This window comes from Kogia breviceps, chromosome 11 (genome assembly GCF_026419965.1).
Source record: "Kogia breviceps isolate mKogBre1 chromosome 11, mKogBre1 haplotype 1, whole genome shotgun sequence".
NCBI lineage: Eukaryota > Metazoa > Chordata > Mammalia > Artiodactyla > Physeteridae > Kogia > Kogia breviceps.
Window position 1 is genome coordinate 41,161,132 of NC_081320.1, and position 19,565 is coordinate 41,180,696.

General features: G+C 46.0%; 1 protein-coding gene across 1 annotated transcript; it reads right to left on the reverse strand.

Annotated features, from left to right (window-relative positions):
- Positions 1–1,644: 1,644 nt before the first annotated feature.
- CCT7 (chaperonin containing TCP1 subunit 7) lies at positions 1,645–19,161 on the reverse strand. The gene is made up of 12 exons (XM_059078875.2): positions 18,822–19,161; positions 13,620–13,773; positions 12,644–12,750; positions 10,921–11,046; positions 9,996–10,048; positions 9,470–9,641; positions 5,923–6,087; positions 4,863–5,051; positions 4,138–4,235; positions 3,618–3,750; positions 2,924–3,130; positions 1,645–2,008 (listed from the first exon to the last, which is right to left on the reverse strand). Exons 1-12 carry the CDS (start codon positions 18,825–18,827, stop codon positions 1,787–1,789), a joined length of 1,632 nt encoding a protein of 543 aa, XP_058934858.1. The 5' UTR covers positions 18,828–19,161; the 3' UTR covers positions 1,645–1,786.
- Positions 19,162–19,565: the final 404 nt, after the last annotated feature.

Here is a 19,565-nt window from a genome sequence, read left to right on the forward strand (position 1 = left end):
AGTACCTCCAGCCCCCAGGGGGCCTTCCCTGGCCCCACTTTTCTGCCCCACCCAGGCATCACCATCCCAGCACTTTGTTCCACATCACCCATAGATGCCCTTTGCTGAATGTACCCGAGCGTATGTATTTAAAAGGACTCAAATGGGCATCAGAATTTGTGGCTCTGTATCCAATAAAAGATGGTGAAACTGGAATCATATCTGCCTCAGGGAAGTAAATGGTAGGCGGCCACATTTGCAAGTCTGTCACCAAACATTCCTTCAGCTGAAATGCACTGAGGTAGGAAGGAGGTGGATGAATGGCATCAGTGAGGTGAACTGAAGCGTTAGGAAGACCTGTCTCAGGACAGCAGACATCGTGGCTGGAGGAAGGCCATGCAGTTACTGACCATGCCATAGCTTTCAGTGTGTGCAGGGAGATAGAAAGAGCCTCAGGGTTTCCTTTCTGACTCTCAGCCAGGAGAAGCCATCTTTAAGGGCAACCCCAGCACAAATATAGCAGGAACAGCATACACTTGCCCATCCCCTCTCTGGCTTGGTAACCTCAGGATGCTCTGGCCAGTCCGACTTTGGACTGATGGAGACCAGCTCCCCATCATGGTCTGGCTCAACTCTCCCATTTTACAAAATGGGGTTGCCCCACTGAGTTGATTACTCAGGTCTTGAAACATTTAAAAATCAGAAAAAAGAACAGGTGTTTAGGCTTAAACTGTGTGGCTCTAGCATCAAACAAGTAGATGAGCACTTATCCCCACAACTATGAGTCAGCTATTACCGTTATACAGGTAGAACAGCTGAAAAAAATTTACTTACAGACCATCAAGTTAGGAGGGATGCCAAACTCCGAAGTCTGGACCTGCCACCACCCCCGTTCTGCTTCTGAGTTCATCTGACTTGGCTGGAACGCAGAGATTTTTTAAAAAATCACTTCCCAGATTTAGGGAGCAGAAGCTTCCTATTAATTACAGGTAGCTGCAGGCCAACTCTCAGAACTAGCAATAAACAAGGAGGCAGTTCGACTGCTGATTTTATCTGTGCTGGCCGTTCTAAACTTCCACTGGTCAGAAGAAGGCAGAAAGGACCACTGGTGGCTGAACTGAGAAGACCGGGTGGCTCCTTCAGCTTCCTCCTCAATGGACTTACTTCCAAGAAGTCACAAGAGTTTTGAAATGATCTGTCCTCTCTGAAACATTCCTCCGAAAGCCCTCAACATCTTGAAAGAAAGAGGGATGAAAAGACTGAGCCAAAAGAATACGGAAGTAGAAGGGGTAGACAAGGTCATGTAATGCATTTAACTCAAACCCAGAGAAACCCTGGGAGCAGAGCCAGGCGAGGCCAGGGCTAAATAAGGTGATGTCAGAAGAAAAGGAAGCAGCTCCACACCTCCCAGCCACTGCTAGGACTGAGAAAGCAACCCAAGCTCAACTTCCAGACAGGGGCCACTCAGGTGGAGCTCCTCCCCCTGGGAGAGTGGCCCTACACTCTGCCTAACAATGAGTAGAGGCTGTGGAGGACTCAGCCCAAGAGGGAAGATGATTTTCTCTTTTCTACCTATTGGGTGAGTACATATAAAGCTACAATTCTGAGCTGCAGTCAAGACATTTATGAGTACAACTCCTGTGCCCAAATAATTTGCAAAATGAATTCTAAGTCTTTTAAGTTTTATTTAAATAACCTCCAGTGAGAACAGAGTGGTCCAAATACTACCCCTTCCTTATAATACCATTTCACCAAGACAGAGTAAGCACTGCCTGCAGGCAGCCTGCGGTGAGAGCTGGGGTGCCTCTCAATGGAGGTGGCCACGACCTCGGCCCCGGCCAGCAGCTGGGGGAGCATCCACTGTTGAGCGAGGGTTCTTGATGGTTTCATCTACGGACACGATAAGGCACGCGGCCTCAGAGGCTGCAGTCAGGGCGTTGATCCGCACCATGGCCGGCTCCCACACGAAGGCCTCAAAGTTGTCAGCAATGTCCTCATTGTTGATGTCCACGCCATACCACATGCCCCCCTAAAAGAGCAGAAAAAGAGGGAAAGTGATATGGAACTGCTCTCAAATTTCTTCTTGCACATCCTCTGAACAACTCGGATTGTTAGGAATCTTCAGGCTCTCTGAACCCGCTGGCATCTCCCTGAGGAAGGTGGCATCACAACAGGAGCCTGGAAGCCTCTTCCCACTCCTCCCCAACCCCCAACCTGAGAAGTGCTGACCACAGAAGACCTCCGGGACCTCTCCTAGGCAAGCTGCTGGCTTTTAGGGAGGCCTCGTCCTCAGGTCACCTGAGGACTGTGTATGTCAAACCAGGCTTCTCAAGAGGAACACTTTCCAATCCCCTATCTCATTTCATCATCTCACTGCTTCCATTAGTCCCGATTTTACAGACAAGGAAACAGACACAGAGAGTGACTTACTTCAAGTTCTAATACAAGTCAGAAGCTAAGTCACTCACTTAATGCTGCTGTCACCACACTGAGCATTTAACAGACAGCATTTAAGAAACATCTCTAAACGAGTATTTGCTAAACAGCAGGTGAACAAATTAAATTCTCAGAGAGATCACAACTTGGAGGTGGTAGAGCCATGGTTCGACTGCTGTCAGCAGGGCCCTGGAGTGCTTCCCCACCAAGGAACCCAGTACATATGGTATATGCTTCCAGGCAGGAGGCCACAAGTTTCCTTTGGTTACTCTCACTGCACCGTGAGGGGTGATCAGACTCTTGGAAGCAGCACTGAACAAATCCTGGAACTGCCAGTCCCAGCACTGGTCTTTCCTTCTGACCTCAGAGGAGGCAGGCAGTTGGTATTGGGTTTGGTTCCAGCACTATCACCTGGGCTGGCCACACAGAGCTTGAGTAAGCACAACACACACTCAGAATCTAGCCCCGTCCACCCAGTCCCTGGACCCGGAGGAGAGGAATAACCCACCTGGGCGTGCCGAGCCCGCAGCTTGTTGAGGATGTTTGTGGCATCAAAGCCAGCATTGTCACACAGCTGGCGTGGGATAATTTCCAATGCCTTGGCATAGGCCCCAATCAATAGCTGCTGTTTTCCTGGAATGGTCCTTGAGTAATCTCGCAGGTACTTGGAGAGCTCCATCTCAATGGCGCCGCCACCAGCCACCACTGAATCATTCTGCAGAGACCAGACCCACCACTAAATGCAAGGGGTCCCATGGTCTAAGCTCCAGCCATGGCCAAATTGGGCCGTTCAGTCAATAGGCCCTCTAGCCCAGAAAGAGGGCTGGTTCCACATTCCCTCCCTCAGCCCAAGCCCCAGGAAGCCCAGGCATGGACCGTGTCTAGCTCATCCCAAGTTCAATCTGGTGAACCTTATGGTTTCTGACCATCTTCAAGGTCACCTGCAGCTTGAGGGCACTGGCACAATCCCTGGGATGGCTGACTCCATCAGCTCCACAGCTGCTCACAAGAACAAGTCTTAGCTTTTAAGCAGCACGACTTGAGAGACTGAGGCTGTTTATCATCTGTGAGACAAATCAGGGCCCACGTGCCCCACATGGAAGGACAGGTTATACAGGGAAGGAATCACCACACAAATCCAGGGTCTCATCGGCTCAAGAGGCAGAGTGAGCTGTGTAGGCTAGAAGCTCCCAGCCTAGTACCTTGATGGCCCTTCTGACAATCATGATGGCGTCGTGCAGGGACCGCTCTGTCTCCTCCATAAACTGCTCAGCGCCACCACGGAGGATGATAGTACAAGTCTTGGCCTTGGGGCAGCCTTTGAAGAAATTGTACCTACACCCAGGGTCAAATCATACTTGTGAACTCCTTTCTGCTGCCAACCCGCTATGTTCTAACCTCACCACGTCCTCCCAACACTCAGCAGCTGCTCTTCTGTTCCTCACTAAGGTTCTCCAAGCCCACTCTTAAAGACATGTTCTTGGGAAGGTCTAGGGCTGTACCACAGGGGCATAAAAGATTGTGGAATCAGACTTTAGACCCAACTTGATCTTCTTCCCTCCCAAAACAGTCTATATATCTGAGCTCTTTATGCCCCAAGAGATATAAAACCTCAGAAGAGAATAGCATGTGCTATATATACACCACACCCCAAAGATGGCAGAAGGTCATCAGGCAAGTCTCGTGAGCTAAGCAAACAGGGGGCCCAGGCCTACTGCTCACCTCTCGCCTCCAATCTGGGTCTCTTCAAAGACCTGGCAGCGGCCCAGAACATCTGATGACAGAGCGTTCACACTGGTCTGGATGGAGCCTCCGCAAGCCTGAGGAACACAAGACAACATCATCTAGCAGTGAAGGCTCACACGAGGCCAGAAGTGAGCTTCCTGCCACTTAGTCTTAAAGCCAATTCCCATGTTAGACTGCCATGGTGCCCCGGAGCTCTCCTCACTGGACGACCCACTCTCACCCTGACCTCCAGGCTCCCTCTAGAAGAGGAGAAAACAAAACAGAACTAAGACACACGAAGGGCAAACAAGCCTGGTTAAAAGGAGATGGTGACCCTTTGTTTCACCCAATACCCCCTCCCCTAAACTAGGGTGCTTTGGGCCCAGTGACTGAAGTCAGGAGCAGTGCTTTACACCTGAAGCATCTTTGGTGAGATGCTCAAGAAGGGAGGAAACCTGGCCGGAAACATCCAGACTGGAGTTTAGCCAGCTAATCATAGCCCTACTGCTAGGTTTCCTTACAAATCAGCTTCCCTCACTTGTTTGGTTAGATTAACTCTTGTATACTGAGCACATACACACTGGAACTGGAGTGTTTCATGGCAAAAAGAGTTAAGAAGACAGTTCTAGATTCACATACCAACCACTCCAGTACACCAGGGGTAAGTGAAAACCCCCCTGGGGCCACAAAGACCAAGAAGCAGCCTGTGAAAGTTTGGTTACCATCATTGTCCTCTTCAGATCCTCCTCTGGCACTCGGCCAGCACAGAACATGTCCCTGTCAGCAAAGTACTGGGTGGCCACGTCCCCAATGGGGAGTTTGGACAAGACGACTTTGGCTCCGGAGTGATGGATCCTCTCTAATTTGTCATAAAGAATGTTCCATTCAGCATCAACAATTGCCTGATAATCCTGAAGAGACCCAGAAAAGGATAAGGATGCTTTGTGGTGGAAGTTAGCCTATATGGTATGAAGGATGAGGGTGCTTTGGGGTGGAGGTTAGCCTATATGGTGTGTTAAAATATAACACTCTCCCGCCAAATAAAATATACTGATTTATTTGGGAATTAACAGGGGTAAAGAGAATAGCCTCCTCTCAGTCCAAATATACAAGGACCCTATAATGTAACTTAGGAATCACCTAAAACTTTCAAACACAAAGGCAGAAAGTAACTCCAGGACTGGGAGCTACTCCAGAGCTAGCACTTGCTACGGTGTGAGACATACTTTAGCCTGGCTAAGTTCTAGCTCCTCTGAGGCACTGCACCCATGGAGTTACCAATGACAAGACCCTTTCCCCCAAAGGCCATTCTGTGTCGGGGACACATTTTCCAAGAATACTTGCTTATAGCTGGGTGACACTGCTACCTCCAGAGACAGCCTTGGTGATATCAATGTTGGCAGCACACCTGTCCCTGCAACACAGGCCCCAGTATAGAAAGGGCAGAGTTCACATCTGCCCAAATAAGAGGAATCAAAATACTGGGCTCACTATATAGCTAAGAGGCCCCTGCAAGCCCCTTCCCTGGGGCCAGAGGATAATATTTCAGCATGTTTGCCCTATCCAAACCTCCTCAGGTCCAGGTCACTGAGAGAGAGCACAGAGTGAGAAAAGAAGTGGACCCAGTATTTAGACATTAATATTTAGGGGGATAGGAGGAGAAAGGAGCCCATAAGGTACCTGAGAAACAAAGCTAAGCCCAAGATGGCCACAAAGGCCCAAGGCTAGCTATGGCCCAGAATGTTGCCCATTTCCATGCCACTGCCAGATGGTAGGGCCTACCTCAACTGTGTGGACTCTGATTTCCGCATTATCCTTCTCAGCTTTCAGCTCGAGCTCAACATTTAAAAGGGCAATCATTGGATTATGGTACTTTTTGGGTTGCATTTCAAACCCAGCATAAGAGAAAGTCTTCTTGAATGCAACACCAGCTACAAGCTGGGACTCCTGTTTAAAAAAACAAACAGTTCAACAGTTCAGTACTGGCATGAAATGAAATCAAGTTAGTGGTGTGCTGGACTAATAATGCATGTCCATTTCTGTGAACCTGAAAGAGTTAACCATGTTTTTTTTATTTCACTGTTGTAACAAACTTTTTCCATCATCCTAAAAGCTAGGAAAAATACAGAACATATTTTGGTTGTGCCTTCAGTATAAGGAAAACCAGTTTGCTTGCAGAGACTAAGCATGGTAAAGGCCTGTTTGGGCTGTTCTCTAAGACTGACTTCCAAAGCAGGTGCCAAGGGATGCACTTTGATCCCAACTCCCCACCTCCCAGTCTTCTACACATACCCCTCCCTACCTGCACTGCACACGAGCACATACATACTTGTGTGCTGTAGCCTAGATGCTTCCTCCTTCCAGGAGATGAAAACAAAAGGTCCTAAGGGTCAGAAATTTCCTGCAGTTCCCAAGCTATCATTGTGGCTACTTCCATCTTGATCCCTCAAAATATGAACTACTACCACTTGTTCCATAACAGAGCTTGCTGTGGGGTGGATTTAATAGCAGGGCATAATAGAAAGCATGTTGCACCTGGGAGTGGCTTCAGCAGTATCAGAAGACAGGTTCAAATCTCAGATCTCTTTCTTACTAAGAAACCTAGTCATTTCCCACTCTGTAAAGAAGGGTGTATTCAGTAAGTGAAGTAAGTCAGAAAGAGAAAGACAAATACCATATGATATCACTTACATGTGCCATCTAAAATATGACACAAATGAACTCATCTATGAAACAGAAACACAAACATGGAAAACAGACTTGTGGCTGCCAAGGGGGGGTGGTGGATGGATTGGGAATTTGGGATTGGCAGATGCAAACTATTATATATAGAATGGATAAACAACAACGTCCTACTATATCCAGTATACTGTGGTAAACCATAACGGAAAAGAGTATGAAAAAAGAGTATGAAAAAGTATATATAATTGAATCACTTTGTTGTACAGCAGAAATTAACACAACACTGTAAATCAACTATACGTCAACAAAATAAAATTTTTAAAATAGTGTATTCAGTTCAACGACCTATATGTTCTCTGCCAGTGCTAATCTACAATCCTAGTCTATAATACTGTAGCCTATCGGTGAAACAGATTCCTACATCATTCAAATCCACAGCCTCCTAAAGGGGGTGATGCCTGAGCTGAATCAAGATGGATGAGCAGAAATTAGTCAAACAGAAAAAGAAACAAATGTTCCCAAGAGACAGAGGCAGTATGGTGCAGTCAGGGGATGAAAAGCTACCTGCAGTTGCTGGAATACAAAATAAGAGGGCAGGGACCAGTTTAGAAGAATCTTAAAGGCTCTGCTAAGGCCTGACTCTTATCCTGTACACAGTGTGGAACCCCAAAATGCTTTACATACAGAGTGTAAACTGGGGAACTTCACGCTGCAACAAAAAATAGAATGGACTTAGGGGATGCAAGACTGGAGGAAGAGTGACCACTACCAGGACAATGGTCTAGTAAAAGAGACAGACTTAGGAAACAACAAATTGGTAGGTAAAATGAAACAAAGTGATCAACAGGTTGTGGGGAATTGGAAATATTTTTAAGGATGACCCTAGACTTCTGGGTTGAGTGACGGAATAATGGTGGTGATACCAGCTATGTTAAGGAACACAGAAAATATTACAGGTTTGGAGGATGAGATAATGAGCTCAGTAGCAGTGAGATCCAGGAGCATGAAGCTCAAGAGAGAGGTAAAGGCTGAAGATATAGATCAGGAAGTTTTCAGTTAATCCTGAGAATAAGTAAATAATTACTACCACCATTTACTGAATTGTGTGTCAAGCACTGTGTTAAGGGTTTTACATGCATTTAAGAGATGTGGGACAGTCTGAAGAACAAATGTGTGGCTTGGAGCCCCTGGCTTTCTCACCAGATAAGATTATTAGTTCTGATCCCTAGTTTAGTGAATGCCAATCTAATTTCAAGGGTTTACGGAAGTAAGAAGGCCCAGGAGAAAATGGAATATTGCTATCAAAGCAGTGTGTAAAGACAAAGTCGGCAAGCCATGATGCAAAGAATGGGCGGAAACATGAGTGGTAGTGGGGGCTGAAGATGGGGAATGGCTCAGATGACCTCCAGATTCCTCACAGCTTTATTATATAAAGAGAACTTCATCCCACTGACATGTGCCATGACAGGAGGAAGAGAAGGGAGGTGGACAGAATGAAAATGCAATCTGGAGGGGTAGAAGTCCCTCCAAAGACTTCAAAGAACAAAAAGTAAAGGGCCAGGATATAATATTTCAAGCAGGTCTTGTCCTGTCCAAATCACCTCAGGCTGAGGTCATCAAGGAAGAGTAAAGTAAGAAGTAGAGCAGGCCAAAGACTAGAAAAGGTCCAACATGGAGACACCAACATCAAAGAAGGTTTCCAGACAGATACTTCTGTGTTAAAAAAGAACAAAGTTAGGGCTTCCCTGGTGGCGCAGTGGTTGAGAGTCCACCTGCCGATGCAGGGGACACGGGTTTGTGCCCTGGTCCGGGAAGATCCCACATGCTGCAGAGAAGCTAGGCCCGTGAGCCATGGCCGCTGAGCCTGTGCTCCGCAATGGGAGAGGCCACAACAGTGAGAGGCCCGCGTACAGCAAAAAAAAAAAAAAAAAAAAAAAAGAACAAAGTTATAGTTATGCTGTGCAATATAGTGGCCACTAGCCAACAGGTCTACTTAAATTTAAATAAGTGAAAAAATATGTTGTTAAGTAGACAAAAGCAAGTTGCAGAACACTATGTATTACAAGTGAGCATTTGTTTAAGAAAACAATATTTACATTTGCACTTATAGATGCAGAGTACTTCTGGAAGGATGGGGACATGGAGGGGGACACGCACACACATGCACAGAGTTACCAGTGGCTATATCTAGGGCAGGAGTGGTGTAGGGGACATTTGTCTTTCCCTTTAGGAATTCTATACAGTTTGAATTATGTATTATCTATTCAAAACAAATGAATAAAAGAAGGGAGAGGTTGGCCGTATCACTTGGAGAAGAATGGACTGAAATGTACTTCTCATATTTATTGAGGGTTTTAGATAATTTATCAGAGCTAGCCCTATCCCCGTCCCACATTAACAATGAGATTCTTAAAATCAGCCAGTTCAATCTTCCATTCTGCTGACAAGTAAATATAGGTCTGCAGAGGTTACAAAATGCACCTACAGGAGAAGCCTGTAGCAGCAGTATGGGGAACAGCTCTAGTCTGCCTTCCAGCCCAACATGCATTCTCTCTGTTCCTGTACCGTGTGCTCTCCTCCTACACCAAGCTGTCTGAAGGGTCAATGGGAAAGCAAGAGCCTCCTAGGGAGGCCACAGCAGGCTCACCTCTAGGGCTCCACCCTGAACCTTCTTGATTCCAATCATTTTAAGCTGCAGCAAGTCATCGAGCATCATCACCGCATCCACCACCATCTTAGCGAAGAAGGCTTTCTGCTGGGAGATCAGCTTGGAGCTCAGAGCAGTCATGGCACATTTCTCTAGCAGCTTCCTCTGCTCCCTGGGACACAAGGGTGGGACCTGCATCAGGCCTTGAAAGCCCCCCTTACCTGAGTCTACTGCATTGTGGAGATAGTTTCTGTTCTAGTCTCTAAACTCAGCCCAAACTCAACAATTTCATCTCTGTATCTTTAGGGCAGATTATCAGTGACAGCCAGTGATTGCAGTCAAAGACCTTATGAGTGATAGCTTTTAAACTACTACCAACAGCCTCTCTTGTAATGCATGGGCTGGGGCACAGCCAGAGGTCTAGCAAGAGCCAAACAGCCCCAGGCCATGCAGGGATTCCACAAGCTTCTGCATTCAATTTGGCCAGGGGAAGTCAAGGTTCTGACAAAGCTCACTGCAAACTTACACTTTATCTTCCTTCTTCACAGTCACGGAGATCTCTTTGATCTTGTTAACAGCCTGCCGAGAACAGAAGCTGGGTGAGTCTCTCATGCGAAAGACAAACTGGAGAAGTGGATCCCAATCGCTCCTGCTAGTCCCTAACCTGTCTGCTCCCAAATCTCAAGCATTTCTACTCTACAGCTGAAACAACATTTCTAAGTCTTCGTAGCTGCGCAGAAAAATATAAATCTCTATAGTTTAGAAAATGCCCAAAGTTGGAAATGTAGAGCAGGTACAGTTCTGAAGAATCATCAGGGTACATCAGGTTTCAGCTCTCAATCTGCAGGTAACACACTAAAACAAATGAATGGAAACAGACTATGACACTAAATTAGGCCAAATTTTCTGCCTTACAAACAGCACCTGTGACAACTTCTAGCACTTTATATATTAATTAGGTATGTTATATAATATACGATACACATATTTATATGTTAAACATGGCTTTTCAAAGCCATCTTTTTCAAAAGATATCCGTTCATACTTACTTCTCATGTATGATTTCATTTTAATGCCACCACCCCAAAACAGAGATAGTAAAGAGACAAAGTAAGGCACAGAGGAACTGACTTACCCCAGGTTACAGAATGAAAGTCAAAGGTCAATAAAAGCAAGGTCTCAAGATGTGCCATGAAGTACTTGATAAAAACAAAAATAGCTCTCACCAAGAGCTTATTATCATAGTCTATCAGGAAACCTGAGGCTTAAAGAGATTAAGTAATATACCTAGTCAAAAGCTACTGAATGGTAGAACTGAGATTCCTAGGCAGTAGAATTCAGAAAATGTCCAAGGAACCTTGTTCCCAGTGCCTCCACACCCCAATAAAGATAGTATCCTAAGAGAAATACAAAGGTGCACAAAGCGCTCAAGTTCACCAGCACTTCCATACCAACTGAGTGGCAGTGCGGAAAGCTCGGATGATGATCTGTGGGTGCAAACCTTCCTCCACATAAGGTTTCACCTGCTTCAGAAACTCTGCAGCCAGCAGGGTCACTGAGGTGGTGCCATCACCGACCTGGAAGAGGATGACAGTAAATTCACGTTTTCTCACATTCAGGGATAAAGCCCCAAAACTCCACTTTTTAAGCAATCTACCCATTTAAACTGGGGACTGTTTAAATGGATATTAAGCCTTTTCTGGGAAGCACAGCTTTTTGCAACAAGTAGAAGAAAGGTGTTGGTGGATAGGTATTCATCCCATCAAATGGTCCTGGGCCACAAAATTAATTCCCCATCCAGGCCATTCTCCAAAGAGGGCTGATTTGGACAAATTTCCCCAGAATATGAAATCATATATGTATATTAGCCAAGAACTTATTTATTACGGACAAGGTACTATGATGAGCAAGACAGTTCCATAGATGCATATAATACAACGCTCACATGTCACAAATAACCATAGTAGCAAGAGGTATGAGATAAATATTCTTTAAGGAGCACAAAATACTACAGGAGTTTACAAAACAAACCTCTAAGGACTAGCTAAGGTCCTTTTTATTTTAAACACTATTTGGAATTAGCAGATCACTAGTCTGCTAATCTTTCTTACATGGCTATTTTCTATGATAGGATCTAAACCTTATTTTTAATGAAGGAGAAAAAGAATAAGAGCTTTCTCTCTCTCTCTCTCTTTTTTAAGAATAAGAGCTTTTAAAAAAACTAGCTAACCTCTGATTCAGAAGATACTTATTTTTTATTTACTTATGTCCATTGTATAATATTAAGGGACTTCAGGGAGAAAAAAAGGTTACTGTGGCAAAGGGTTTAAGCTGTCAAATTCCTGGACAGAAAGGTATTCCTTTGTTGAAAATATTAACCAATCAAATCTAGACTATTCTCACTTTAATTTTATATAAGCCATACTGTCTTACAGGCTACTGGGTCCTAACAGACCTTTTGATATAACTTCAGGACTTATCTGTAATACTCTGAAATGCAAACTTGTCTCTCAACATTTATTATCAAGATTCCAGTGTCAGAAATGGTTTTTAAAAAGGCAGACAAGTTAGGGCTTCCCTGGTGGCACAGTGGTTGAGAACCCGCCTGCCGATGCAGGGGACACGAGTTCATGCCCCGGTCCGGGAAGATCCCACATGCCACGGAGCGGCTGGGCCCATAAGCCAAGGCCACTGAGCCTGCGCATCCGGGGCCTGTGCTCCGCAAAGGGAGAGGCCACAACAGTGAGAGGCCCGTGTACCGCAAAAAAAAAAAAAAAAGGCAGACAAGTTAATGTCACTGACTTGCACACATTAAGATGGTAAATTTTATGCTACGTATATTTTACCACCATAAAAAAATTTTCTTTTAAAAACAAAGGTAAACTGGAAACAGTCTCCAGCCCCATCTTATAAGGCAACCAACAGATGAGAGGTTAAATTATTTACCGAGCAATTCAAATGAATGACAGCAAACAGGCCTGATCTTAAGATCTCAGCCACACACAGTGGAACAGCAGGAATTTTAAAAGACTATTAATTCCACCTAAATACTGTCAAAAGCAATTACTTGTGAAATTATAATTTTAGACATAAAATCAAAATTTTTAAAGAAAGAAGAGCAAAGGAGCAAGCAGGCATGTGTCTCACTGAAATATATAGGCTTGATTTTCCTACCTCAGCATCTTGGGATTTGGCAATGTCCACTAAAGTCTTTGCTGCAGGATGGACAACATCAAGGAGTTTCAGAATTGTGGCCCCATCATTAGAAATTGTTGCTTTGCCTTAAAAGGAACGAAGTAAAAATGTAAAGACGTTTTCTTAAATTCTGTCTTCTAGTTGGACTTGGAGCCCATATACACATTACTGGGATGGGACAGAGGGGCTCATGGTGGGAATGAACTGATCTTTTTACAGAGTCAGCTCTGTGCAAAAAGGGCCACCTAGGGGCTTCCCTGGTGGCGCAGTGGTTGAAAGTCCACCTGCTGATGCAGGGGACACGGGTTTGTGTCCTGGTCCGAGAAGATCCCACATGCTGTGGAGCGGCTGGGCCCGTGAGCTGTGGCCGCTGAGCCTGTGCGTCCGGAGCCCGTGCTCCGCAACGGGAGAGGCCAAAGCAGTGAGAGGCTCGCGTACCTCAAAAAAAAAAAAAAAAAAGGGCCACCTAAAATCACACATTCCAAAGACCATGAACTCCTGACTCCTGATTTTCCTTGAACAGCAAAGAGCACACCTCTACTGGATACAGAAAACATTTTTTAAAATAAGAATGAATAATCATTTAGATATTCTTAACAGTTGATACCCTAGTATTTCACTTGTAAATTAATACACTAAAACATAAGGGGGAATTTGGCAACACGTCTTGGCAACATGATACAATGGGAGTGACCACAGGCAACTCCGGAAGGTTTTATAGTGTTTCTAGGCTAAATCTCTCTACAAGGCAATAGGCTCCTGAGCCGGGCTTCTCCCATATATTCCCGTGGGGCTCAGCATTCAGGGCAATGTCTGAAAAGAAACTGCTTCACAGTGAGCAATCCTTCAGAGATCTTAAAAGCAGTGCGATTTCTAATGACAACCTCTGCTAGCCCCAAACACTCTGGGGGAGCCTCCTCTTCTGCAACTGGCCTGAGGAACTCTGAAGACTTACCTCGGCCATCCACAATGAGCTTGTCCATACCACGGGGGCCCAGGGTAGTTCTTACAGCCTCAGCAATCACCTGGCAGGCACTGATGTTACTTACAAGCTGGGGGATGCCTTGGGAGCTATCAGTCCCCTCTTTCAACAGGATAACTGGTGTGGGCTAGAGAAGAAAGAGCAATTGAATTTTTTTAAAAAGTAATCATTCATTACTTGCTCTCATCTCCCTAATAACAGAAATATCTGGAGGCCCTTTTAAACCACATTCCTCTGCTGTCCATCCACTATATCCATTCCTTAAACTGCCTCTCCCTCCAGAAATAGCATACTTGCAGGTGTGCCAGAAAATGGTTTGAGAAACACTGATTTAGTCAAAAAGAACAAATCAAATAATGTGTTCTCCAGTGCCCAACTGCAAAAGCATAGCCCTTTCAACTTCTGACCTCATTTCCCTGTTTTAAGGAATTAGGCCACGTCACAGCCTCGAGGAAGCAGGCCACGCTCAGTGTTCACCCTCCAGCAAACATCCATTTATCTGCACTAGAGCTTAATCGTAGAGAAGTAGGCACTGATGCAAAATATGAGGTGCTAACGGCTTCAGATGTTGTCCTGGAGATGCCCAGGCAGACAGCTTTACCAATGATGTTTAGCTGGAGTGTAGGGAAATAACTAGGCAGAGAAACAAATGGCAACTTTGTCTGCCTCACAAAATGACAACAAATCTAATTTGTACAGCAATGTTTCCCTCTCTCATGCTGGTTCCATAAAGCCTCCTTGTGACTAATCTCCAACCAGATACCCTAAACAAGTTTTTCTCTATTTTGCACTGGTCTCCAGAACAGTCACTGTTCTCGTAGAGGCTTAATCTATGGAACTGCTTTAGAAACTCTGGGAAGACAGGGATATCTGCTTATTTTAAAGCGCCTGCTTAGGTACCTTTGCTCCAGTGACCATTAGCAGACAGTAATTCCTTAGCTTAGCACACAAGACTGCTTTCTCTCTGCATCCAAGCCTGTGCCTTCAGAGATGAGCTCATGAACCAGGCCCAGTCTTCCCTGCATTTGTGACTGATTTTATGTGTGTAAAACAAATTAAGGATAAATACTGTTGCAACATTTTTGTTATGTTAGTTATGTGTGTGCTATTACGCTATGCTTTGAAGTTTATTTTTTCCTGTGGATTACAATATAAAGTTTGAAAATCACTGCCCATGTCCACCCCTAGGGGGTACTTCAGGTGTCTGAGCAGGGAAGGCATAGGAGAGCACAGGACTGTCTCAGCCCAACAAAAAGGAGACAGGAATTCACATACTACAAAGTCAAGCAACCGGAGGCTGACTCCACATTAACTGAGCAGTTTCTTTAAAAATTCGACTCCTTTGGCCAGTGTAGCTGGAGGGTAGTGAGTAAGTGGAAGACTGGAATGAGGCTGAAGCAGCCACCAGGTCACTACTCACTTATAGACTATCGTAAGTTTAGATTTTAGTCCTACAAAGAAGGGAAGCTCTGGAAAGGCTTTTAGCAGAGGAATGGAATAGTCTAATTGACACTGGGAAAAAAACAAAAACAACTATAGAAAATGGGTTAAGAAGAGGCAGGATATAATGTGCAAGTGCATAAAAACAGGCTGGAAAAATGTACAACAAACTCTAATGAATAAGAGTGGTAAGTAAAGAAAGTTTTGACACTTGGATATTTTGTTTTGTTTCAACTTTTTCTAACAAACATTACTTTTTTTTTTTAAAGAATACTGGAAGGGGGCTTCCCTGGTGGCGCAGTGGTTGAGAATCCGCCTGCCGATGCAGGATACACGGGTTCGTGCCCTGGTCCGGGAAGATCCCACATGCCGCGGAGCAACTAAGCCCGTGAGCCATGGCCGCTAGGCCTGCGCGTCCGGAGCCTGTGCTCCGCAACGGGAGAGTCCACAACAGTGAGAGGCCCGCATACCAAAAAAAAAAAAAAAAAAAAAAAAAAAGAATACTGGAAGGAAAATTCCTTCCTTTTCATGGTAGTATCCCAGGTGTGGTGGCAAGAAATGGCTTCTCTATACTCTCAGCCTTCCTTCGGGTTCCTCACAAGGAAAGCTGTCCCCCCCAAAAGGCCCCACCTTCTCCCAGTCCTGCTAAATCATTCCTCAGGGCAACCTCAAGTCACCTCTGGTCCAACCCTGCCCTGGATGAAGCCTTACGTTTTAAATCAAAAACCAACTTTAGTCTTAATCCCTTCCTATTTCCTTCGACAGATACTTTCACCTCTCCAAGGCTAACTTATCCAATGTTTTTATAAACTTTTTCTCCCTCTACCTCCAAGTTGTACCCCCACCAACAAGAGCCACACTGCCCTGTTCTACCAAAACCACTTTCTTACCACTAGGCCAGCAATTCCTCAGAGCCTCCATTCTTCCAGTTTTCTCAACAGCCGTGAACATGAGCATTGGGAACAGGGGATCCCAACACTCTCTCTGCTCCTTCTTGAGCATAATGTTTATATTGCCATCCATCTTAAAGTACAAGCTTCCCAAAGGTAAGGAGTACACTAATCTCAATGTGTAGAATGCCAAGATTTGGTCACATACAAAGCAATATACGGAAGCTTTTGGTGCTGAAAATTCAACTGTTACATATCAATCTGTTACATATCAATTGACCCTTGAAGAACATGGGTTTGAACTGTGTTTATACCTGGATGTTTTTTCAATAGTAAATACTACCGTATTACACTATCTAAGGTTGGTTGAATCCTCGGATACAGAGGAATCCCGGATTTGGAGGGCTGACTAAATCATACGCAAATTTTCAACTGAGCGGAGTCAGGTCCCCTAACCCCTGAGTTCTTCAAGGGTCAACTACACTTGAAAATGCTTTATACAAGCCGTGAAATAAGGTGGCAGTCAGTTATTTTTGGAAAAGCATCAGCAGCACGGTGATACTAAATTCACTGAAAATTCTTAAGTACAAAGCAAGGAGGGCTTGGAAGCAGCTCACCACGTTGTCCCTAAGTTCTCTACGCTTTAAAGGCCCTACAGAAATGGTAGGCTGGGTACAGAGATCATTTAAGGAGGGAAAGGTGGCAGGGCTGGATTGAGCCAAGCCAGGTCAATCAGGATGGGTCCTCTTCTATCAGTTTCCCGGGGGCAAGCACTGCTATGGAAAGCCCAGCTTCTGTCCCTGAGTTACTTTCCAACCGCTTTTCTACTCAAGTAAAGAAACAACAGCAGAATCCAGTAATCTGCCAAGGGTATCATGGAAGGCTTGGTAATTTCAGCTTAATGGTCTTCTTCCTCATCCTCCTTAAAAACTTTTATTAAACATTATTAAGCTTGACGCTCTATAAAACAACAGGTGTTCATATGCTAAGTCATGTAGTGCTCAATACCACAAAGGCAAGCATACATTCTGTATGGCTGTACCAAAGACTGAGCTTTCTGGGGAACCCTTTTACCTCTCTTTCAATCACAGAAGGCTTCCAGAATATCAGGTACCAATTCAATAACAGCAAGGAGAATTCTGGGTGACTGAAGTTTCACCCACCAAAAGAATAGCTATAAATGGTCAATACAGCAAAGAAACAGAACAGATGTCAGTTCAGGAAAAACCCAAGGTGCCACGGTCTGGAGCCTCTTGGTGAAGGGTTTTATCACTAGTCAGAAGAATCTTGGTTCTGATCTCCAGTTCTTTACAGGCCAACCAAAACTCTTATGGTAGCCTTGGAAGGAAGGTGGATTACAGGGACGAAAGGGCAAGCAACCACCTAGCAAGCTAGCTAACATGCTGAGTGTTACTACCTGATGGGCACTTCACATGTATTCATTCATTTAATCCCCTTTAACAGACTTAGGACCAGAAATGTAATACCATGCTCAAAGTCACACACCTAGTAAGTGGCAGAGCTAGTTACGAACCTAGGCATTCAGTGTAGCTCCAGAGCCCTTACTCTCCACTGCTCTACTATGCTGCCTCTGCACACAAGATGAAGATGACTTCAGGAATAGTAACATTGAAGATGGACTGAAAAAGGCAGTACTGGAGGTATGAAAGGGAGAAGGAATACAGATTAATGCCAGGTTCCTTCTATCTTGGGTACAGGTGGGATTCACAGGGCATTTGGCCATAATGAACACTTCATAAGGGTCAGTTTGACATCTACTAGGTCAGGGATAAGCTGAGGAAGCAGGAAAAGAACAGAGAACTGAGTTGGATAGGCTAAAATGAACGCGTGAACTGCCAAGTGCACAGGAAGCAGTATCTTAAGGTTTTGCTTCAAACACTTAAAAGCTGGCCCTGTTCAACAGCAACTCAGGAGACACCACCGAGGTGCTCTGGGACCCACGTAAGGTATCTGCAGCTCTGAGATGGAAAAAGGGACGCCGTGGAAGCGGGGAAGGGAGGAGGGCTACAGAGACACTCTAGGATTCACCAACTTCCCTAACTTAAGAAGATGAGAACCAGAGTTAGGTGGCCAACTAGAATAGCCGCCTAATGTCACATCTGGAGGAGCAGACAGGGTCGGAGTCAGAGACCGGGTCTTCCCCCCTCTGGTGCAGTGTCCCCATCTGCCCTACCTATTCTTCTGGCTGAGGAGTTGGACCTCCGACAACCAGCGGAGCCTAGTACATTCAAAAGGTAATAAATATGCGTTTACTTAATGAACGAATGAGTTAATTCAAGTACGAGCGGAGAGGTCTGTTTCAATTCACGCAGCAGCAGGCGCGAGGCAGTGAGCGACCATAGTTGAGACCTTGGGCTCGGCCCAACATAAAGTCCCCATGCTGCCTCTACAGGTTCTAGGAAGCACCCGCTCCACATCCGCATTTTCCAGGGCGGCCAGAGCTTCCAAGTCTGGCCCTCGACCGCGTATGCACGCTCAACCCGCAGTGATTTAACCCAGGTCACGATTATGGGGGCTCAGAAAACCGGGTGGCCGACGCGGGTTCGCGGCCCCGAAGCACCCTGGGATTTGTAGTCCCCAGCCGACCAGACCAGAGTCTCCTCTTGAGCCCCACACAACCCTCGCCGAGGGCCCCTGCTCTGCGCCCGGGCCCACCAGGCGGCGGCGGGCCGGGATCACCCACAGACAGGGCTCGGGGGGAAGGACCGAGGCAGTAGGCTGGCGGTGTGTGGGGGGGTGTCCTACTGGACAGGCCCCGGCCAGGCGGCGCCAGCTACTGACCAGATGGCAGCGGATGGAGCCAGATGCGCAGGACACCACTCACCATCATCTTGGAAGCCTATTCAGGGGCCCGCTACTCCTCTTCTCTGCGCCCGGGCCGCTCAGCAACCCCACAATGCTCCGCGCCAGAGAAACCCCCAGAAGCTTCGCCAAGTCGTTGGACCGGGAGAGGAAGGGGATGGGCCGCTTCCGCCACTCTATGGTTCGCTACCACAGAGTCGCCGTGGCTAGAAGGGCCAGAGGCTGGGCCTCCGCCGGCCGTCTTACGAGAAGCGGTGGTAAAGGAACAGTCGCCGCTTTTCGATGGTGCCATTCTATTTGAGCATGTAGGATCCTTGCTCGGCCCGCGTAACCCACTAACTCTAATTCCATTTCCCTTCTCCCCTCAAACACCAGCCCAAGGAATGCAATAAACGCAAATATTTATTGAGCGCTGACTGCGGAACAGGCTTTGACTAAGTAAGCATTTGACGTGAGCTCATTTAACCCTCACAACGCTATCGCGATGGCACTGAAATCATGCCCAATTTACAGATGAGAGAACTGAGGCTGAGAGGTTAGGTGTCCAAAATCACAGTTGTACAGTAAATGGTAGATAAACAAGCGCGGGCACCTGGCCCCAATGCTCGTTTTCTGGCTCGGCACTGGCCAGAGCTTCCTCGAGGGTCGTGTACATCAGTCTGTGTCCCCAGAGCCTGCTGACTATGAGAGCGCAAGCGCCGGTGGAACTAGGCAGGGATCGCCGGAGACCACCTGGGCGCTAGACGAATGCCTTCCCAAAGAGGGG

Bases quoted from the DNA above. Each gene is read 5' to 3' on its own strand.
- CCT7 (XM_059078875.2), bottom strand. The intron at 12,751-13,619 runs GTAAGTCTTCAG...GTTCCTTTTAAG, and splicing joins GCTCATTGTGGATGGCCGAG to GCAAAGCAACAATTTCTAAT. The intron at 5,052-5,922 runs GTAGGCCCTACC...GGGTCTCTTCAG, and splicing joins TCAGAGTCCACACAGTTGAG to GATTATCAGGCAATTGTTGA.